The 24377-nt window shown below is 38.6% G+C and overlaps 1 protein-coding gene across 1 annotated transcript in view; it reads right to left on the bottom strand.

Annotated features, from left to right (window-relative positions):
• The window catches only part of LOC145994407 (beta-catenin-like protein 1), a 44709-nt gene extending 30088 nt beyond the window's left edge, over positions 1-14621 (bottom strand). The window contains exons 1-2 of the mRNA XM_083130531.1: positions 14465-14621; positions 3707-3958 (exon numbers count right to left, since the gene is read on the bottom strand). Coding sequence (XP_082986657.1) covers positions 3707-3958; positions 14465-14494 — 282 coding nt within the window. The 5' untranslated portion in view covers positions 14495-14621. The remainder of the gene's footprint in view (positions 1-3706; positions 3959-14464) is intronic.
• Positions 14622-24377: the final 9756 nt, after the last annotated feature.

Here is a 24377-nt window from a genome sequence, read left to right as displayed (position 1 = left end):
ACGTTCCAGTATCCTCCAGTGTGTACCTCAACGTCTCTAAAGTTACATCATCCAAAAACACACTCCTATGTCCTTGTCACCCCGTTCGAAAATGTTGATTTATGCAGCAACAGGGTGGCTATAGACAAGCAGAAATAAAATTCCCTGACTTTTCCAGGTTTTCCAGCACACAATTTAATTTTCTCCCTGACAATTACAAACTAAACTAAATATATGTTTTTGCAAATGGAAATAATAAACTCATACAGATCCAGCTATGAATTTATTAAGTACCAATATTATCTTTTATGAAATTGACTTAATTTCTCTATTCTCTATGAATTGAATTCAAACTGCAAAATAGTGAATTTGGAAAATTATTACAATTCACAAGCTAGGGAAGGATTACGGAATTTTATCATACGCAGTAAGTTTAAAATAAAATACTAGATTCTTCTTTAAGTTCAGACTAAATGAGATAAGTGAAGAGTGATTGATTAAGAAATACAATTTGTAATTTATCAGTCTCCTTATACATTCTCAGTATTATATGTTGATATTTCCACTGAGATTTGGAACCCTCTGCTTGCAAGAACCATGAGTGTGGACTCATTTTTCAATGCATAAAGCTACTTATCTCTTCTCTGTAAAGCAAACAACTTAACTCTTGCATATAAGTGAAACAATTGAATCGAACAAAATAAAGTGTCATTTTTCCTTACATTATCAATGGGATTTCTGCTTCAGTACAGTATATCCACGTGAAGTACTGTGAAACTGACAACATGCAGTTATAATATTATTGCTGACGAAAACGGTATGTAGGTATTAGAAATTTAACGCAAGCAATTTATAGAATTGCATTGTATAGGTACCTGATTTAGCTAACCACACATTAAAACAGGAACACTCTAATAATAACAGCTTCTGAAAGTTCATATACGAGGGTCGTCCTGAAGAAAGCTCCAATGGTGCCTATACGCAGCACTAGTGGTCGGAGAGCAACACACACACACACACATGCAGGCAGGAAGAAGTGGCATGTAACTGTAATCTGGTACAGTTGCAATGCAGCCGTTTTAGGACAGTTCTAGGTTAAAGATTGCAGCTCTCATACAGTCTCCCACTGACTGCGATGTAGCCTATGTGTAGTAATCAGATTTTTTCATGCTCAGATTTGGCACAGAGGCAGCAGCAATCGTGTGACGTGTGCAGACTGGACGTCGTGAGTGATACTATGGTCAGACGATGGTGTAGACAATTCACGAAGGCCAATCGAATGTGCACAACCCCATACAGCTGAGAACACGTGGGCCCTTTGCATCACTTCAGATGAGACCAATTCCTGTACAGCCCTGGCCTTGCATTTACCAGGCTACCTTTATCCCTCAAAGATTCTTCCAGGTACCCACTTGATATGATGCTGGGTGGGCGCCGGAGTAGTTTGAACAGGTGGAAAGGATACCGGTTCTCCCCTGCAGGGGATCAACCCCGGGTCTCTCGCATGGTAGTCAGATGCCCTAACGACTGAGCTCCATTATTTCTCGCTCGAAAAATGCCGATGGTGCGCACTTAGCTTGGTAAAAATCACGCATCAAGACGATGCTTATCACTTTCTTTGACAGTGATGACATGATCCACAACATGCCAGAGGGAACAACAATTTTTCCGCCTTGGCCTTCTTCCAACGGGGTGATGCAGGAGAACGCCATTCCATGCTTTGGCATTTCGTTTCAGGGTCGTACCTCACACATCAGCTCTCATTCTCTGTAGGAATGCATTGCAAGAAATTTGGATCTGAATCCTCCAGATTTCTTTCTCTTCCCACGCCTCAAAATTGCTTTGAAAGGTCAGAGATTTGAGAATATTCCGGACATCCAACGGAACGTGACGAGGGTCTTGAACACCATCCCGAAAGAAGACTTTTCTAAAAGTTTCCAGGACATGTACAGCAGTTCTCAATGGTGCATAGCCATGGGAGGGGACTACTTCGAAGGACAGTAAGGTAGGTTTCATTAAGAATTCATCTACTTTCGATGTTCAGGATCATTCACCGAACTTTATTGTCAGAGGTCGTATGTGATGATTGTATAAATTACAACCAATCACGTGAGCAGCAAGAAAATAGCGCCAGTTTCGAACAAAGCAACTTCCATGCATGCAGGAAGGTCTCAGTGTTCTCAGAGGTTCTTTCGGAAATACAGCCATTTGAAAAGTGGCGTGAAGCAGGTTGACCTTAACGTTTATATGACGTTGTCTCGGTGGTATCCTGAGAAAGCAGTGCAATTAGTGTCCGAGTGTAATTGTGTGTCTGCATCTTGTGTTTTCGGTCTGGTGAAAGAAAGGAAAATGACCGGTCAAGTTGTGTCCCGTGAAGAAACACGTTGTTGCTCGTATAAACAAGTAAACAGATTTTGAGATAATACGGCGCAAGGTGCATTCGTATTTTTTCAATGAAAGAGCTGTCCACTGTGAAGAAGATATTGGCGAATGTTAATTGTGATGATGACGATCTCCCCGTTCAACGTTAAATTGCTTCTTGTGGCACGTTGAGTTCATTTTGGGGAAGCAAATTTGACAGGGACGATATCGTTGATTAGCGCCGAAAATGCCTCCAGTTCAAAAAGGAACTGCTGAATCAAGGTAAGAAAATACATTACTTGCATGAGACGTGGGTAAATAATGTGATTATTATCATCTTACTGTTTTCCAGTGCACGAGAAACAGAAAGAAATATAAACAATCTCTTTTTATTCCTCGGCTTATCTGTGTTTAGCTTCCGCTAAAACTAGCATTATATTTGTTGCACAAAGGAGATAACAATACACTGTATGTCAACAATGTTGTGCACTAATTTGGTGGAAGGGGTAGCAACAAAACCAAAAGGCTTGAATTTACTGAAACTATTCTCTCACTCTCTTGTAAGTTTTACTTTGGCGCTGTCATACTGAAAGAGGAGGGGGAAGGGGAACTGTTAACCCAGTGTCAGATAAATGGAACTTTTGTTGTAGAAAAATATGTTCACTCTTGAACAAGAACACATATTTAATCACTTCTCGAAAATTTCTTATACTTCAATGTGTATAAGTTAAAATAGGAATACGTTTTTCCATGGTATGTAAAATTAAAGATCAGGTGAAGTGCCAGCGAACAGCATATGATGGCCACGGCATTCCCGAACAGCTGACACTGACTGATACGTTACTCGAAGTGAGACGGTTTGTTTACGGAGGGTCTGAAGGTTCGTTATTCCGACTTTAGGAACTTTGGCATTGTAGCATCTGTAATAACCACTCTAACTGCCGATGGAGATTGGCTATTTTTGCTATTCCCTTTAAAGTTTATTCAACAGTTCAATATAAAATAACAAAAAATTACTATCTCTCAGCAAGAAACTGGTTCAAGAAAAAACTGGAATTTATTTTCATTTGCAAATCCTGGCAAATATATAGGCTATTGCTTCCCTGGACTGTTCTTAGGTTTTCAGATGCACTTTGAAAAGGAATATTTCTGCTAAACACCTTTCTAGTTGAGGGAGACTCAAATTGAACTAGATAAACGATCACTATAAAATTGGGGTAAATCACTTTTATCATATACAACATTAAACAATACAAATTGTGCCAAAATTTACATTTCAAGCCCCTCTTCTCTCCAAGATGAACTCCTGCCTACAGAGACTAACCTACTACATGTAAACAATAAAAGTAATCAACTGTATTTTAACCTCCACTTCTTCATTTTCCACCAGCTGGATAATCTTCTCCCTTTCTTCTGGCGTAACTCCAGGCTCAATATCTAAGTCTGCATCCACTGGCTGTGGTGGTGGGGCATGCTCCCTCCTTTCCTTCCGCGACCTCTCTGCATTTGCACTCCTTGAAGCGGACAACTTCCGAAGCTTCCGGTGCTTCTCAAATTCATTTTCTTCTTCTTCATCCTCATCGTCTTCATCTTGTGGACGCTTGGGGGCATTTGGGGGCTGATCGGAAAAGGAAAAAAAAGAATTTTTCAATTTCAACAGGGAAATGAAACACACTTCAATGCATTTGCTTTTTTTGATAAGATGTAGGTTGACAAGGTCTCCAAGAAAGGTGTTTTCAGAATGAAAAAAAAATAAGTGCACACATAATGAAGAAGTATTGTATTGCAGTTGTTCAGTACTGGGAATCAGTTATGAGCCATTCTGTGAAAGTGGACAAACAAGGTTGATTTTATTTTTATCGAAAGAATCATTATTATATGTGAAATTAAAGGGAAAAGTATGTAGTATTTGGAACTATTAATACAAACATTACTTGGATTACATGGACTTTAAATAACATATTGTTTCAAACCTATTAATTTTTATAGTAGAAGTGGGATTTTGTGTATGGTGTCTCCACTTCATTTTGTGTCATTATGATATAGTATTATACCATAAGAAAACTAAATTAATTCTAATTTCATTCTAATTCTCATAGATTGTTTCTATTTATTAAGTTCTGAACCACTCTACTTCATTTTTAAACAAATCTTTGTTTCAATAATCTACTCATTATAATTTTCATAGCCTTTGTATTGTTCCATAATCTTACGAAGTAAATAATGTGCATGGTGTCACACCCGTCACAATAAACCCATACATTTCACAGAATTTTTTGAAGGACTGAGGAACATCCTAAAGTCAAGAATGAGAAGTGTCACACCCGTCACAATTACAAAAAATGTAATTTCTGTAGCTGACAATTGAGATGGGGGAGAAATATTCTGAAATTAAATTACTTTCATCAAGGAAAATCTTACATGAATTGATAAAGTTACATATTGAAGGTGCTAGGAAATAAATTAAAACATGAATGAAAATTTGTCTGAATGTGACACCCGTCACAATGGAATTGCGCTTATACACCTTGAACATTATAATAATGTATTTGTATTTTTTATTTACACAGTTTATCTGTCTCTTAAAGGTAATTACATGGTGGCCACTCTAAGACCATGATAAAATTCACGTATAATTTTCAAGGCAAACTTTCCAAATATTCAAGGATACAAGCTGATGTTTTCTATACATCAACCTTAGGTATTACCACTTCTCACCCCCCCCCCCCACACACACACACAGAGACATATTAACAATATAATCTGTGTGAATCCAATGTATCCAAAACTTTCAATTCAATTCAATTCAATTAAATATTTCATTTAAGGCAATCTCCTACACCGGCGAAGCTTTGAGCATTTCCATGTAAGCTTATGAGGTTTTGGTCATGATTATGTCGTTTGCATTTGCCATTTCACATACACCATATCAAATACATCTACCAACACAAGCTACAAATGTTATGGGATATACTTATCTATGAAAAAAATTTAATTGTACAAGGGTTTCAAACTCAGATTTACCTAATCAACTTCAAGATATCTTATCTTGCAATAATCTTCCGTCTGTCAGATAGATTGTTCTTTAAAGGACACTAACAAAGTAAACAGACTGAGAGAATGCTTTATTTTCAACGCAGTTTTCTTTTCCTTCCTCGACAAATATAAAAAGTAAACGGTGAAAAACTTGCTTCAGTGCATAACAGTCATCTTATTAAATAAACTTAGATCCTGCGCAAAATTATTGGGGGCTCTGATCACTGAAATAAATTAATGAATGACTCACTCTCTCCCTTTTTTTAAGTTTTGGCCTCAGTGTTCGGAATCTCATAAAAGCCCATGAATTCCTCAAAAATATCAAAATTTTTATTCACAGTTCGAATGCAGAATATTAATTGTCCACGGATGGATATGTCACAAGTTTCGTCAACCATAATAGCAAAATATTCCCGACTTTTGATATCTGCTACCGCAGAGTGCAAAACAGATCTCCCTAATATATCAATGATCTCTTTCTGAATGTCATGTGAGAGCTATTTGTAGCCCGAACGTCCCATCCACTCTCCTAGTTCATGCACATCATCTTTTGAAACTCTTTTTAGTAAAAATTTTAACAATACTCATAATTACATACTTAGTATATAGTAATAAGTCATGTGTTTTGCTGTCTCTGGTCATAGCCCCCCCCCCCCAAAGTTAATGGTTTAGCGGTCTCAAACCCCAAAGTTGATGGTCTAGAACATTTCAAATGTGTATTTAAAGTTAAGTTCATGTGGCATAATTCAGAGTAAACTTTACAAGAGAAGCAAAATAATACATTAGATCCTCTTAAGCAATATTATTTGGGGGGCTCTGCCCCCACGTCGTTAACATGGGGGGGGCTCGAGCCTCCCCAAGCCCCATGGAGTTGGTGACTATGATCCTTCGTAAGTGAAAATTTATTGGTACAATCTTATTACGCCTTTTTTCATAGCCATTTAACATATGGGGTTTTATTATGGGGTAACTCATCAACTGCTGGCAATGTATTCATTTGGCAGAAAAAGGCAGTAAGAAATATGGCTGGAATATTCAGCCAATCTGTTTCATGCAAACCTCTTTTCAAGCAATATAAAATAATGACTGTTCCATGCCTATACATATTTAGCTGCCTAATGTTTATCAAAGAAAATATTCATAAATTCAACATAAGACACACTATACACAGACACAACACAAGATTCAGTTATTTATTCTGTACTCAAAAGATGATTTAAATTTCTAGAACTCGTAATATATGTAATACTGTCATCTTCATACTCACCCTATATATTTATTATTTATGTAGGCTTGGTTATGCTATTCTTGTATTGAGTTTTATATTTAGATATACATGCTATTCTTGTTTTATGTCTTATATTTGTATGTTTATACTATTCTTGCTTTATGTCTTATATTTGTATGTTTATACCATTCTTGTATTGTGTTTTATATTTGTACTAATGACAACATCTATTGCATTATTGTGAATAATGATGAATAAACATATTGATTGATTGATAGAAACATGTTTAAATTCAATGGGATTTTTATTAATAAAAGTTGCAGTTTTTCACGTCTACGGAGAAACATTCAAGCCAAAAATTCATGCATAATTCCCGGTGAGTAACCACCCTAAATTGAAGTGAAGAGAAATAATTATTACACTCTGTCTCGGGTATCTGTGAAGTCCCACATAACTATAGAGAAGGGGAGAATGCAAGTGGGTGGAGCAAAGTAGTGCATGCTGCTGCAAACGGCAACTAGCTGCAGTCACATGTTTCCCTCTAACACGTTCAATCGCCGAGCCCTCAACTTGTTTTTGTTCAGTTGCTCTGGAGATTCCAACAACAGACAGAGTGTAGATGAAATTAATGAAAAGACCCATGCTCAGATCAGGACTCACTTTGTGCAAGATCGTGCTTCAACCATTCAATGAGCTCAGCCATCAGGGTGCGACGGTTCGCAGAGTCGAAAAAAGATGTAAAGCAGAAAAACGTTATTAAGAATTTTTTTTGTTTTTGTGACATATTGTATATTGTGAAACACAATTTACGTGTTGCTTATACTAACATTTCATTGGCCAGGATGAGATATCTCGCCTTGTATTTAAGGGGTCTCACATGCACAGTGCTCTTGATTCCATTTTAAACTGTAGATCCAGTCCCGATTAGCCTATCTGAGCATGAAGTGAAACTAGAATAAGTTTTAATAACTTCTAAATGGAAACCGAAACAAAAATAAGCACAAACAAGAACGAGAAGGACCTCACCACACAGGAGATGAGATGAGGCTGTGACTATTCTCAACTTCTCATCGCGATTTCATTCCTAGGTGAAATGAAATGATTCCTGGACATTTAAACAGGGTGCAATTTGTGATTTTATGAGAGGGGGGGAGGACTTATTTTTATCTTGTATTAGATATGCCTAGAATTGGACATTAATTGCTTAAAATGGAATTTTGATATTCAATGTAACACAAACGCCATTTTAAGTTAAACTCGAAAGTCAAACTGTAAGAAAATTACATTAGTCAGATGAATGCAGGAGATAAATGAGACTCATTGCAGGTTGTATGGTTTGCCAGTTGGCTTGTCAAGGGCACTGTGATACTTAGACTTGATCCAATTTCTTGCAAATATTTCGGCATGGAAGCAATGCACTCGGGGTCTAAGGAAAGGAAAAGTACCTTTAAAACTTCTCAACGATTTCTCTGAGTAAAGGCGAGCATTATGGCCAGGGCTCGAAAAATCCCGGTCACCATGGTGACTAAAAATGTCAGCCTGGCGACTGTGATCTTATGCTGTAACATTTACGGAATTTTGATGATTCTAAGTTCAAATTGCAGTACAGCGTAAGTTAGCAAATGATTATTTTTTTTTAATCAACGTTGTGAACATTCCAGAGAGTCAGTAATAATTTCTTACTCTTTGCCCCCAACACCCCATTTTCTGCTTTCTCGAATGATTTAGCGATGTTTTGAATACCGTGATACTCAGCTTCTTATACAGAGTGTTCCAAAATTTGCACAACCCAAACTGAAAATGTATATCATGAAAACCATAAGAGATATTTACACTGGGTTTTCTGCACTATAAAGCCTCGTCCATTGAGAAATTTTATAATGCTTAAAATTATCAGTTTTCTCCATACAGAAAATGTAGATAAATTAATAACTGGCGGAAGGCAGCATTAAAATTTTTCCAGAAATGCACTTCTGAATGAGAAAAATATGTAAGAAATTATCGAAGGGTCATTTAGATGACTGGTGCCATGTCAATCTATCATTTGCGAAGAAAATTGGTCATGTGCAGGTCTCGAAAAATTCCAGACACCTGGTCGCCATGGCGACTGTGATGTTTTGCTGTAATATAGCTGTACTTTCATTAGCCATTGATATTTTTTCCCTGGCACCTGATTTTCAGAGGAAGATTTTTCGAGCACTGGTAATGTGCAACATTTGATGGATTTTTTATTGGCGATTTTATGCGTTTAGTGAAAAAGTGCCATTTTTGGGACATATATGGCAATGCTAGCAGGTCGTAATATTGTCAACAGATGCACGCCACATGTGCCTAAGTATTGGCTATACATTTACGTGAAAAACCATAAACCAAGATTTTGTGCCCAAATTGTACTCTTGAGAGAATCCTAGACTGCCCCTTGTTTCAATGAATTCTCTTCGCTCACTTTCGACGCTACTATGCCTGTTCTTGTAATTGATTCAGCATGGCGTATTCTTTGGAGCAGCGCGTGTGCATTGCTGAAGAGTATTTTACTACTCATTCTTACACTCATGTGCAAGAGGTTTTCCAAGAAAAATCCCGTTTCTGCTGTACCTCACAAAGCAACTGTTTTACAACTAGTCAAACACCAACAAATGATCCCACAAATTGTTAAGAGTTGGTATTATTATTGAAGATTAGGCACACAGGAGATGTACTATGTAGAAATTTTCAGCGAAAAATGCAGGTTCGACCAGGACTCGAACACGGGTCTCTGGCATACCGTGTGATTTCTCTAACCACTCAGCTACTGAGCCGGCCTGGCCTCGCCTGATTTTTCGCTGTCGCAGTTTTACCTGTGTGGAATTGTCTCTGCCACTGCTACCGCAACGGGATCTGTTGCCTTTGAAACACAGTAGACTTTGACATTGCCTGGTTCCTCCCAGCGTAGAGATGTTAATGCATCTTTCACTGAAAATTTCTACGTAGTACAGTTCCTGTGTGTGCCTAATCTTCAATAATTAACATCTCTATGCTGGGAGGAACCAAGCAACGTTGAAGTCTACTGTATTTCAAAGGCAACAGATGCTGTTGCGGTAGCACTGGCAGAGAAGGTTCGACGCAGGTGCAACAGCAAAAAATCAGGCGAGGCATTTAATGTTGAAAATCAATTCTCAGATGTTTTCAGCAAATTAACAATATTTTTTAAAAATAATGTAATTGCTTTTCCTTGGACACATGATAACATAAATTTATTAACCCAGTGATAGGAGCCTACATGATTAGTTTAGTGCAGAAAACTTGGTGTAAATACCTCTTACGGTTTTCATGATATACATTTGCAAAGTTTGGGTTATGCGACTTTTGAAACACTCTGTAGTATACACAATTGCTAGTAGGTAGTTTCCTCGCACCTAGCTTTGAAGAAAATTTTTCGAGCTCTGCTTATGGCATTGAACCTGCTTTCACATTCACATTCAACTGTAGATTCTATTAAATTTTGGATTGGATTCACAAGGTCTTTGAGTAAGATGGGAATGTTCGATTGATTGATTTGGTTTATTTTACTTTGCATTTCTGCCACTTTTGTCTAATCGTGAAGATGATGAAGAGTGATGATATGCTAAAATTGATGAAGGAACACTCGCAAATAACACCTATGCCCACGCCTGGATTTGAACCTGAGCCATCTGGCGTCATAGCATGCTATGCTAATTACTCTGCCATGGAGGCTGGCGAAATGGGAATGTGTTTTGGATTTTCTTTGTAGATGCGAGAATCCTTAATTGTGACACACACATGCTTCTGCTTACTTAAAAGAGAAATTGACATGTCACCCTAAAACACACGCATGTATCTGCAATTAATACCACTGCATACGAAAATAAACCTTGGCCAGCTCTTCGTATTGTCCACCAAAGATCGCTTTCAAGATGGCGGCAAGTTGTAGAAGTGGTGCTGAGCGATGTCCTGTTTTTCGAGATTTTTCCAAAAAACTTTTTTAATTTAATAAACTCAAGAAAAAATAACGGAGGCCTCCCCAATGGTGCAGTGGTAGCGCCATCGCCTTGTAAACAAGGGGTCCGGGTTCGATACCTGGTGGAGGCACAAGTGGTTCGGATCCCACTTTAAACTGTAGGTCCAGTACCGATTAGCCTTACTGTGCATAAAGTGGACTTAAAACACCAAATCAATCAAAAAATAACGGTAGAATTCCAGCTGAAATTACATATGCTAGTGAAAGTGCGATGGGTGACTGAAGGGCAGAACTCTTCAACGCTTATTTCCATGGTAACTACTGCCTGCTGTCCTCCCTTGCAGCATTGCCAAACGTAAGGCCAGTCTGTTCCTCCTCTGTAACGACGCTTGCCACTACCCCGAGGTGAAAAATCTATTGTCGTCTCTTTCTGATCGCCGTGCTCTAGGATCGGATGATATCAACACCGTGTTCCTCGGGAAAACATTAGAATCCCTGTGCGATTCCCTGTACACTCTCCTGAACAAATGTTTCTCGGAAGGTGTCTTTCCTCACACTTGGAAACAAGACAACATCACATTGATTCACAAAAGTTGGTAACAAAAATCTTGTTTCTTTTACAGACCAATCTCCTTACTTTCGCCTCCGTTAGTCATCGTTTTCTGATTCACAAATTATGCAATAGATTCAACATTCATGGCAAATGTCTAACCCTTCTCACAGATTACCTTAGAGATCGTCAACAATGTGTCGTTCTTCCAGGAACTGCATCTAACTTTCTTCCTGTGCTCTCTGGAGTTCCACAGGGTAGTGTTCCAGGATCTCTCTTGTTCATATTATTCGTCGACATCCTTGCCGACCACCTCACAGCTCCCACTAGTAATTACTTTCTTTTCGCGGATGACTGTAAAATTTTCAGTGAAATCTCCACTTACGACAATACTCATTTACTACAGAATGACAATAACAACATTTACTTCCTGGTGTCCGAAATGGGACCTTACATTACATCCTGAAAAGTGTATCACTCTCACTATCTCTCTCAAGAAGAACCAGTTAAAGTCATCTTACTCCATCTCTGGCAATAACATCAAAGCAGTATCTTCTCACAAAGATTTAGGCATTGTTTTCGACGAAAAGCTTACATTTCAGGAACATATTACAGGCACCACAATAAAAAGCAGTGCGTCTCTTGGATTTACTGTACCGTTTCACTGAAATTAGTGACATCTCAGCCCTCACTTTATACCTCAAGTCATTCATTTCCCCAATAATAGAATACTGCTCTCCCCTCTGGTCCATGGCTTGTCTCACTCAGCTCTCTAGAATCGATTCAGTCTTTCACTTCTTCCTGGCTATAGTTCGTTATAGGGTTTCCTCTTTACGCAATTTTCCATCTCCGCATCTCTTGTCTTTTCTAAACTTACAGACTGCATCTCAGCGCAGTTTGCAGAATGATTTCAGTTATATATACAAAATTGTCAATGGCAAAATTCGCTGCAACACACTCCTTGAGGAATTCCACTTTTGTGTACCAATGAGCACAACACGCAACACAAGCTTATTTTACACACAAAAAAAAACAGACTACAAATTCAAAAAAAGATCTAAATTTTACAGACTTGTCACACAATTCAATGATCTCTCCTCAAGTATGGATATATTTACCTCCGAGCTTACCTTTCGGTCTTCTATTAGAAAAAAACTTTTATAAATAATAACAAGTAGTGCAATCTTTTACTTATTTCTTGTTAATTTGCTATTCATTTTTGTGTTATTTTGTTACTTTTAATTATTATTATTATTATTTGCTTCTTCATTGTTGACAATTTCAGTGTAAAATGGCCTCCTGTGCTGTATCTGGAATTTTCTCAAATAAAATAAAATCAATTAATAATAAATAAAAGAAAAATAACTTTCGTGCCTATGGTTTTCCTTGCTTGCTCTGAGATCTGAAGGATTTCGGTTTTGTATTTATAATGATAGTACTTTCAGTGCTTGAAGAGCGTTGTTAGGTACAGCTAATTATAATACAAATAAATGCTTTGTCAAATGTTTTACAATTGTTCCAAAATTACACCTCTTTCAAGTAACATAAATTCTAAGAAATACAAAGAAATAAAAATATTTATGCAAATTTTGCATTAAATAACAAAATATCTTCTAAAATGAGATATTTCTCATGCCTTCACATTATATAGGTAGGCTGAATTTTGTACCCCCCAAATGAAAAACGTTCTGTGCCACTGGACACATCCATCCACCTTCGATTGTATGGAATTTTCCACATTTTAATACAAAGAAGGAATAGGTGTATCAGTCTAACAAGTGCCTACAGAAGAGGAAGAAAGTATTTTTGTGCAGGTTAATACTACTAAAATTATATTTTCCTTTTCAAATTTTCTTTGGGAATGAGTTACAAAGGTAACCATTCTGAATATTCAATAATTTTAGAGGAGTGTTTAAGAATGCTGGAAATGATTGTGAAAGTAAATTTGAAGGGAGAAACAATCATTTGAAAAGTACCTAGCTTATACAAGAACCTGTGCTTGGTTTATGGTCATCTCAAGACACCGAGTACTGGAAAATTTTTCCAGGTGAGGCTTGAAGTGGGTGTTGGAAGCAGTAAATTTCTTGTATCGGACAAACGAATTTCTTCAAATTTACAGGAGAAATTACTTACCGAATACAGTTTCTTTAGACTTGTGGAAGTTCAGGGAAGTGTTTTCTCGCATCGTTCATTGAATTTTGCCGGTAAATCTATTTTTCGATATAAATGTCTGACCGATGCACGAAAGCTCTTGCATCCATTTACTTCCAGGTGGATGTAGCCTGTGTCTGATGACGTACCCCGGTCAGTGTTTCCAAACACGTGTTTTTGTAACTGAAGAAGGTACATTTCCACAAATGGTTCGTGGGGCTATGCGAGAATGGTGTGTGGGGCTACGCATATTTTTTTCGAAACCAATTTTTCACTATTGTAACCTATAGTGACCCTACCTAACCTAACCTTACCGGAAATGGTTCGTGGGGCTATGTATGAATGGTTCGTGGGGCTATGTATGAATGGTTCGTGGGGATATGCGTCAATGGTTTGTGGGGCTACGTAGGTATTTTTGGGTGCAGTGGGGTGAAAACACTGCATGCCGAGTACGGTAGTGAAACTGTGACCGCCAATTTGCGTGTTACCGAAGGCAAAAAGAAACGAAGAAAACTTACTCGGTATGTCACAAATAGAGCTTATTTCCGTAAAATAAGCGAAATGCCACCTTCAGCAATGTTTCTCAATGCAGAATACGTAAGTACGAATATTCAAATTAAATGAACTAGCAAATTTCAGCCGTTTGTCCGATACGAGAAATTTACCGTTGGAAGCATTTCGAGAAGCTAAGAGTCCTAAACCTAAAGTGACCACAAATGTTGTACGTCAAAGTGAGACACGTAATGCATGCAGCTGAATTCATTATAAATTAACATCACATCATTGTACATTATTTACAGTGGTAATAGTTCACACTATTTTGTTTCTCAAATAACGTTCCTCACCTTCTAGCTACCGCTAGCACACATTTTTTAAAACATTCTCTAAAATTCAAAACAATCTTAAGACTTCAAATTGCAAACAATGTATCAATGAAGTAATTCATTCTCGGACAGTTAGATAATAGGAAGTAAGAAGGGATTATTATTATGGAAAAACACGATAGTGTGATACAGACAGCAAAATAGTCCAACGAACAAAATATTTGGCCCAAGTTCCTTTTGTTTTATTGCGATAATTATTATTCCTACTAGGAGAATTTGAAAAAAAAAATCCCAAAACAATCGGAACCGTTACCAAGTCTTCAGATCATGTATTTCCAAATATAAATATATATATATAATAACAACAACATCCATACCTTGTAGGATAACAATTCTCCTATATCCATAGTTTACAAAAAAAACATCAACAAAAACATGGAAATGCACCCTTTATACCAGTGACTGTGACAAATTTTTGTAAGTTTCGTACCAAACAACGTCACAATTCGCGAAAATTCGTCTTCTTCGTGACCCTTACCGCCGGGGTATATGGCAGTTTTGATTCCCGAAAATGGAGTTCATTACTGCATGTGCTGGTGAGAATTTCGTTGCCCATAAGTTTATTTAAACCGAAAAATACTAGGGCGCAATGTACCGTGCAATCCAAAAGCTATTTTTACAAAAGTGAAATGTTCCTCGCCTTCTTGTGGTCACACTGGATCCGGTTTCTGCCGATATATTTCTGCCGCGTTCGACTGACGGACGTAGAGCACGGTACTGTATTTCTGACCAATACGGCTGGTGAAATACGGCCGTGGACGCCAGAGTAGCTCGGAACCAATGTGACCGCTCGCATTTATTATACACTGCTGGACAAAAAAAAACCGGACACTTGCATTTATTGTGATAACGCATAAACTCTGATTCGAAGGCTAATTAAATTATTGGAAATATATTCAACAGAAAATAAACTTTGAGGATGTTCTACACACAATAATAAGTTAAATTAGAACAAAAACGAAAGTTACAGAAAACTACCAAACTGAGAGCGTAATTCATAAGTAATTGCAATTCAGATATCAAATATTAAGGTGTCCGGTTTTTCTTGTCCAGCAGTATATTTAAGGTAGTGTCTCCTGTCACGTTCTTTTTCTGCTTGAACCTCAAACGAGATGCGTGTGGCAGCAGACTCGGTCTTTGTTTTATCGTGATTTCATCATGCTATGTATGCAATTACGTCTGTAGCACATACTGTGAAGTTGTAGCGATTACTTTCACAAAAATGTTTTAAGATTAGGTCCCTTAGCATCATAGGCGTAACTACGGGGTGTGCCGGGTGTGCCTAGGCACACCCTAATGGGCTGCTTTATCAAAGAGAATTAAATACAGATATTTCAATAAGAGAGAAAATAAGCGTCAGTTTGTAAGAAGTTGAAAATTTCATTACTTGTTACAAACGTGTGCATTATCGCTGATTAAACGGGTGTCTATAGATTTTCGATTTTTTGATGTCATTGGAGAAGGAAGATATTTACTGCATTCTAATGTGTACTGCAGCGCCTTTCTTCTATACTTGTCACAAGCTGCACGTGTGAGAGAGAGCTTTCTCCAAGCTTACCCGAAGTCCTGCTCTTGCTATTTGTGGAACAGGAAAAAGCTTAGTCTATTAATGTAAATGAAGTTGTTGGTGAGTTTAAGAACATTGTACTGTACCTTTTGACAGACGTCTCTCATTATAGATGACGTGTATTTTGATGTATTTCTTTGTAACATTTTGAACATTTTGTGTGTGTGTAATTTCTATCCAATTTGATTTTTTTCTACTACATATATTCAGAAATTTTCAACACTGTCATTTAGTGAATTTACTCTATGTGATCAGAAGTATCCGGACACCCACCTGAAAATAAAGTACAAGTTTGGGCAACCCTCCATCGGGAACACTGGCAGTCAATACAGTGTTGGCCCACCCTTAGCCTTGATGACAGTGTTCACTCTCACAGGCATACTTTCAATCAGGTGCCGGAAGGTTTCCTGAGGAATGGCAGCTCATTCCTCGCAGAGCGCCAAAATCAGAAGAGGTATTGATGTGGATCGGTGTGGTCTAGCACGAAGTCGTCATTCCAGAACATCCCAGAAATGTTCTATGGGATACAAATCAGGACTCTGCGCAGGCCAGTCCATTAGTGGGACGTTGTTGTCGTCAAAGCAATCCCCCACAAGCCCTGCAATATGGATGGGTGCTCGGTCGTATTGGAAAACACAATGGTCATCCCCGAACTGGTCTTCGACGGTAGGTAGCATGAAAGCTGTTAAAATGTCAACGTAAGCTTGTGCCGTAACATTGCCATGTAAAGCAACAAGAGGGCCAAGCCCCCTCTAGGAGAAACATGACCACACTGTAACCCCGCCACCTCCGAATTTCACTGTCGGCACTATACAGGCTGGTAGATGTCGTTCACCAGGCATTCGCCACACCCAAACCCTACCATCGGATCGCCACACTGTGTACTGTGATTCATCACTCCACACAACGGTTTTCCACTGTTCTATGGTCCAGTTGCGAAGCTCCCTGCACCACACGAGGCGGCATTTGGCATTTGTCTGTGTGATGTTTGACTTATGGGTAGCTGCTCGGCCATGGAAATCAAGTTGCCGCACCTTGCGCCAAACAGTAATGGTGTTAGGAGTAGATCCTAATGCAGTTTCGATATTCCTGAGTGATGGTGGCGATGGATGATTGACGATAATGCTGTACGACCCTCTTCAACACTCGATGGTCTCTGGAGGTCAACATGGGAGGTTGGCCTGCACGCTTTTGGGTTGTACACATCCTTTCACTATAACATCGGAAACAGTGGACAGAGGGATGTTTAGGAGGGTAGAAATCTCACACACAGACTTCCTGCACAAGTGGCACCCAACCAATTGACCACGTCGAAAGTCTGTGAGTTCCTCAGACCATCCCATACTGCTGTCTCACACTGTCTGCAGACTACTGAGTTCGCTGACTATGTGTTCCACGCGATAGATGGCAGTATTGTGTCGCCCTCTATGATAAACACACGTTTCGCGGTGTGTCCGGATACTTTTGATCACATAGAGTATATTCCTTTACAATGATCAGTGCAGTTAAAGAGCCAAGTGATCGTGTTGCAAAATATGCTATTAAAAAGGTACAAGACCTTATTTTTTCCTTTGTGCACACCCAAATATAAAGTTCTAGCTACGCCTATGCTTAGCATTCTTCTAATAATAATCCTAAATGCTCTCGTAGTTAGGTTAGGTTCTGTTAGTATTAAAATCAGTGGCGTCCCGTCCCTTGGGGCTTCCGGGGCTTAGCCCCTAAAGAAAAACGGACGTATTCACTTAATTATCAATCACCATAACGCATAACTATCACACAGTCTTTCAAAAGGCGATTTTTACCCACGTAAATTCATCGTCTGTTGCAATGGATACGACAGCGCTCCTAGCGGCGTTGATGTCAATTATCGTTTTCCGGGGCACGTCGCAAAGGAAGGCATGACCTACACCCACCTACGCTACAGTGAAGGTCACGTGCTAGGAGAGAGAGAGGGAGCGTCCAATGGATTTGACTGCTGATTCGGGGTTAATTCTTTCGCGTCGCGTTCGATCTCGCGCGTTGTTCTGCAGTGTTGTGGTGGCTTTCATTCGCTATGTTTGAGTGAGTTTGGCAGGGTTGATGTTCGAACACAAATTGATGAAGGACATAGGCTGTCAATTACAAGACACAATGAATTTGTGCGGAAAAATAGGCATATATTAAACAGTGGCGTAGCGTTATAGTACGCCCGTACGCCCGGCGTTCCCAGATTTAAAATTTCAAAAATGCTAAAATGCTCTGATTATAAAGTAAAACGTGACTAATTTCAAATATGTTTGACCTTCATGGCATTATAATAGCTATTTTTCGAGATCCGCTTGCAACGCTCCACTCTCAACACTCGTTCTAGCATCTCTTTTCAATGCCTTTCCCTGCCGGACGCCGAGCAGGTTCGGCGTACAGGACTCCTATATTCCTTGCTGCCTTTATGGAGGGAAAGCTTCCATTTCTACAGCACGCGCGTAAATGGGCTCTCTTACGCCAGCGTACGAGAGGTCTACCGTGATTGGTTCATGTGACCCTTCCTGCCTTCTGAAGCAGACGACAGCGGTAGAATTCCTACCCGGTTCTTCGCTCTTCGCGCTCATGCAACTCGTGGTATGTGATGCTACAATACGCAATATTGACTGACGTAACTTTACCAATCTCAAATATACTGCTTCTTAATGGCCACTGCATTGTATAATTTATGCACGAACAGCGATGTGCATTAGAAACTAAAAGATCAACACAGTTTTTGTGAAGTAAGTTGGTGAAGTCCTCGTGGTAGAAATTCAGCCTGTTGCTGCTCTACCACTTAACCCGCAAAACTATTAATTTTTTTATTGTATTTTTTCGTTATTATCTAACTGCTTAATATTGTGTCAATGGAAATGTTTTATCATGCATGGATGATGTTTTATTGAAAACCCAGCTGACTTCAGGCAAATAAACAATACCTGTGGCGACTAATACCATAAGTACGTTATTAAGCAAGAAAGGGCCGACCCTTCCTTCGGACTTGGCGTTCCCACCCGAAATGTCCATGCTACGCCACTGATATTAAATAGAATTATCGATTGCTTAAAATTCTGTGGTCGACATGAACTTGCTCTACGAGGACATAATGAAAGAGAACAATCTTTAAACAGAGGCATCTTCCCAGATTTATTATCCCTTCATAGAAGAGGGAAAACTAAAGAGGGAACTTCGTGTTCTTTATTGTAGTAAAGAGTTGAAAAACATAAACTCTATCAGTAGATTGCATTCATTTTTTATTTAAAATTATTTAGAAGGTACCTTTTCAGAAATAGTAAAAATGACAAACATAGTTTTAACAACTCCAGTGGCAACAGCTGAATCTGAACGATGTTTCAGCACATTGAAGCGTATTAAAACCTGCTTAAGAAATGCAATGGGACAAGACAGACCAAATGCCTTGGCACTTGCTTACAATACAGAAAGAATACATTTCAAACATAGAGGGCTTCAACGAAAAAATAATAACAAAATTTGCAGAGCAGAAGAACAGGAGTCAACGTTCGTAGAAAGATATGTTTCGCAACAATACCTGTTTCTTTTGTAATCATGTGAATTGTCATTATATTTTAAATTCTTTCAAAAAAGTAAGTCCAGTTTTGTAGTCTAGAAGAAAAAAAATACCTATTTTTTGTAATTCATGTGAATTGTCATTATATTTTAAATTCTTTAAAAAATAAGCCCCGGCCAAATTTGAGGCCACAAGACGCCACTGATTAAAATAATATCGCTAAATGCTTTCTAAAGAAAAAGGTTCTAAATTACCTGTACATTCATTCCCACTAATCATAAACTTGCATTTCTCTGGTCTTAACCCGCGATCGCTCGCGCCTTCATGTGTCACGCGATAACTTGCGTGTTAGATTTTTTCTAACAACTTGTTTTTTTTTCAGTTATCACTTAATATTTGCAAAATATATTTTATCAAACATGTTTTATTAAACATTGAAATCATTTTACATTGTTACAGCATTCTTCTTTATGAATATTTAAAACATTAATGCAAATAAGCACATTAAAATACAGTTTATTATTGATATAAATTCAAATTCAAAATGTTTTATAATTGAGGATGTTTCTAATCAGATTCAGAGTCAACTTCTTTTGCAGCACATTCACGGCAAACATAAACAGTTGTTTCTGTATGTTCTTTACATATTGGGGAGGAACACTTACTACATGAATGATATGTGAATCGATTCTTTCTTTTGGGACAATAGGCACATCGGGACTTTTCCTCTGATTCAAGAGTTCTCTCAGTTTTCGGCAGACTTTCAATGCTTGCAATACTTTTTATTTTCTCCTTCAGACGAAGTGATACATTTGGAACTGACATCCGTCTCATCATATGTGGTTTTGTAAGCATCATACTAAGTTGCTTAACAAATTTTCTACGAGCCAACAAGTCGCCTGTATTTGTTTCGTAAATTATCTGAGCATTTATTACTCCAATGTTGAGAAGGCTGAAAAATATTGTGAGAGGCCAGCGATTGGTTATTCTTGAAACAGAATATTCAGATTTCAGACGATCTACAACATCCACTCCTCCTTTTGTGAGATTGTAGAAAGTAATCACTTCTGGCTTTTTTGCCTCTCCAGAGTCAGGATCAATGCCATCGTCATTATGCATGGTGGAAATCATCATAACATTTTTTTTCTGTTTCTTCTTTGGCACATAAGAGCAGAGGAGACAATTGTTAGATGGTTTCTCTCCAAACGCAAACATGCTGCTGTTTCCAAGCCTTTCCTTGACAGATAAAAATTCCGGTGGAATTTCTCTTTTATTCAATCGAAGAGTTCCTACTAGTGTCAACCTGTGGTTGGTGTACAGTTCATTAGCTAGAGGTATGGAGGTAAAATAATTGTCCATGGTCACATTCCTTCCTCTGTTGTCAATTGGACGTATTAATCGCAAGACCACGTTTTGTGCATCATTGGGAACTTGGTAAGGTCCAGATGGTTGTTTTCCTGCATAAATTTCCATATTTAGAGTGTAGAATGTTCTAGCATCACAGAGTGCATATATTTTTATGCCATATTTTTCAGGTTTATTTGCAATGTATTGTCTGAACTTGCATCGTCCTTTGAATGCTTCTAACATCTCATCAATGGTAGTGTAAGCACTTGGCCTGTAACTATTCATGCAGACACTAACAAAGTCATCGAATATTTCTCTAATTGGAGATAGGTTGTCTTCTTGCTTCCTTTGTGCTCATGTAGTGATATCATCAAACCTAACAGCTTGGAGAAGAGTGTGAAATCTTCGTTTGCTCATTGACGCAATGAAAAAGTCTGGTGCAGTTCCATCTGTGGCTCACTACTCATCTGTATTTAGGTGCTGTGACTTCTTTACTTCAGCAAGATATAGTACTCCTAGGAATGCTGAAATTTCTTCAAAATCAGTTAGAGGGCAGTCCCGTGTATTACGTGAGTAGGAAGGTGTCATTTCCTTGAGTTTACGTTTGTGTATTGGACAATACGTGTGATTAGAGAATCCGGAAAGAACAGTTTCCAACAGTCTAGAATTGACTTCAAATTCTTGGCCCCACCAATCACACCTGGTAACTGTGTGACAAAATTCTGTCTGGCGATTTTACTTGGTGGGGCTTTTTTCTTGAACCATCTTTGCCTCGATACGTATCACGATGCACATGTCTTGAAACTGTCACAGAATCATCAGAATCACTAACTGACTGTTCTGTCTCGGTATGCACTTCCTCATGTTCTGATGGACCGTCTATATCGGTTTCCCAACCTGTGTCTTGAGGTCCAATGTCCACTTCATCTGTGTCTTCTTCTTCCAGCCACATCATGTACTGTTTAGTTTGTTTGTCAGACATTTTACTGCTATTCTCTTCAAAAACACAATGCCAAAAACAACAATCATCAGATTGGAAGAACCAATGCACCTTTCCACTACACTGTACACAGACGGAATAATAAATGAAAGCGGTATTTCCCAAAGGAAAACTGTTGTACAATCATTCGCTGGAAATGTGACGCGATAACTCGCATGTTAGAAAAAATCTAACAATGCACTCGGCTAGGATCAAAGCCGCTAGTATAAGGTTTCGCTTTCAATTTCAATAACATTTGCTACAGTATTGACAAGTAGAGACATGGAAGGAGGCATTTTAGCCTTAACGCATTGTTACCTCCAGTAACAATCTAGAAATAACAAAAGTTTTGCAATTGTTAGATTTTATCTAATAGCGCGAGCGATCGCGGGTTAATCTGTTCTTAAGATTTGTAACATCCTCTTAGCAGACGAATTACGTGGCAGGAGCAAATTTGACGCTTATTCTTACTGCTGACACGCGCGTGGCAGCAGACTCGGCCTATATTTAATTATTTACACACAGTGGCGTGGCCAGGATTTCAGAAAGGAAAAGATTACTTACATGTACTTTTTTAGTCCCAGGGGCTCCGAAACTGGGGGGCCCCGAGCCCCTGCCCATTTCTTTTTTGAACCGCCCCCCTATAATGGGACCAATGTATAACTATGGTATAACTTTCATTTTGTAACAAAAATTTATTTGTGTGATGGATAAATGATTTAAGGGCTCTGTGGGATATTACGCAGGATCCTGCTCTAAAATTGGCATTTTACTCTATCTCAGTATTTTTTCATTTTTTTTTTCAAATACACAGTTAGTTAATGAAAACGCATAGCATATAATGATTATGTGCGAGAATGAAGGAAGAAGCATGGGAATACTGTAGCTCATGTTCTTAATCAATCGAAAAGTAGCGTTGTCGCCTTGTAATCAAGGAGTTCGAGTGGAGGCACATAATGGTTCGGGTCCCACTTTTAACTGTAGGTCCAGTCCCGATTAACCTTACTATATGCATAAAGTGAACTTGAAACACCAAATCAATGAATCAACCATTGAAAAGTAGGCAGGTACCTTTGTTTTCTACACGAATGAAAGCTACTTTTAACTTCTATTGACGGCATCTGTTGTTGATGTATCGGTTATCCAGTGGTGTAATCACAAGGGGGTTAGGGGGCGTCGCCCCCAACCTTGGCCGGAAATACAAACATTCAAGTAAAAAAAGCAAGGCTAGCAGAACAAAAGGATACTCAAGATGGTATTAATTTTCATGTATTTCTTGCATTTTACCTTCCAGACAGCCAAGGGCACCTGCAGGGGGGCACAGAGAGGCAATTGCCATCCTTGATGTAAAATTTTATGTAAATAAAAATACAATACGTAAAATTTTCTTGCTCGCTTCACTCGCAGTGCCTACTTTCTTCCATAGAGGTAAGAAAGGGTGGAGTAAGCACTGCATGCTGTTTCTGAAGCCAGGCACATGACAGAACCGGAGAAGTCAGGCGGAAACATTCGAAGATGCCGTAAGAAAGCATGAAATTGTGTGTACTTTTGAATAAGGTTTAGGAAGCAATGGTGCCTGCTCAACACACAACTGTACTAACAGAAGAGACAGGAAACTTGAAGGAATAATATCCCATTAGCAAATAAAGCTAGTTACATTTTGTTTTGTAGTATTTAAGTGTAAAGTAAACCTTGAGTTTGCATTTGTAGTTGCTATGCTCCTTCCAGCCCGCGTGCGCTTGCAGCAGCCGATGCGATGTTCTTGTCTGTGAAGTCATTGGTTGAAGTATTTAGATGCGGCCATCTTACGCCGACAAACTTAAGCTCCGCCCACTGGCTTCAAAATGAAAGCAAGGAGTGATATGAGACTGCAGGCACCTGCTTTCTTCTGTTTTCTTGGTCTCATCAAGTTAAGAGGCTAGGGGGTGGAAATCTAAATGAAAAAAGTTGGAAAAGAGAGAATGCCATGACACCCTATTAAATCAATATTATTTTTAGTTTGCTATAATTTGGATCTAAATATTTTTTTTTTTGCTTTAGATGCATGAACAGTTGTTTTGAGGAAAAGGAGCGCACACGTTTGAAAGATAATTTATATCAGTTTTGCTTGGTTTGTTATAAGGTGGATGAATTGATTATAAATATTATGTGCTATATGCATGGGTGCACATCCTCCCCAAGAACCTGAATGCAGTTATCCCTTAATTTGTTCATCATAATCCCCCAAAATTATTTTCACAAATATATAGTAACCGATTAGAATTTGAATGCAATAGCCTGTCAAGAGGTCCACAGTTATATGTAAACTTTAAAATGCATCCCTCCCCAGCAAACGGAAATAAATGCTTTGCTTAGCTTTCCTCAGTTTACCATCTTTTCCTGCATTTGCTGTTCTTTTTTTTAGGAATTCTGAGCCAAAGGGGATGGGGTTATAACCCCAACCAAACCCCCCCCCCCTTGGGTACACCACTGTTTACACAGTTGTTCATTCTGCCATGTAAAACAGTGTAGATGTTCGACCAGAATCAAGGTGACCATACTGTAAGGGAGTGTCTTTGCACTGGTAGCTTGACGGAAAAGAGAAGGTGCAAAAACAATGTGTCGATTTTTAGACTGAGCTTACCAATAGTTCAGTGGTTACGCGAGTCTATTAAACTTGTGCACTCAAGACTCCAGTTCACTAGGTTAAGCCTCGACGTCACCACATCCACCACTGTTTCTTCAGATTGATTTGGTTCATTTTACTTCGCTTTTTTGTAACTTTTGGCTAAAAAGTGGGGGCTCTAAGGAAGTTGGGAACGACAAGAA

This window comes from Lepisma saccharinum, chromosome 10, assembly GCF_977018435.1.
Source record: "Lepisma saccharinum chromosome 10, izLepSacc3.1, whole genome shotgun sequence".
In the NCBI taxonomy this organism is placed as follows: Eukaryota; Metazoa; Arthropoda; class Insecta; order Zygentoma; family Lepismatidae; genus Lepisma; species Lepisma saccharinum.
This window is presented reverse-complemented; position numbering and strand designations above follow the sequence as displayed.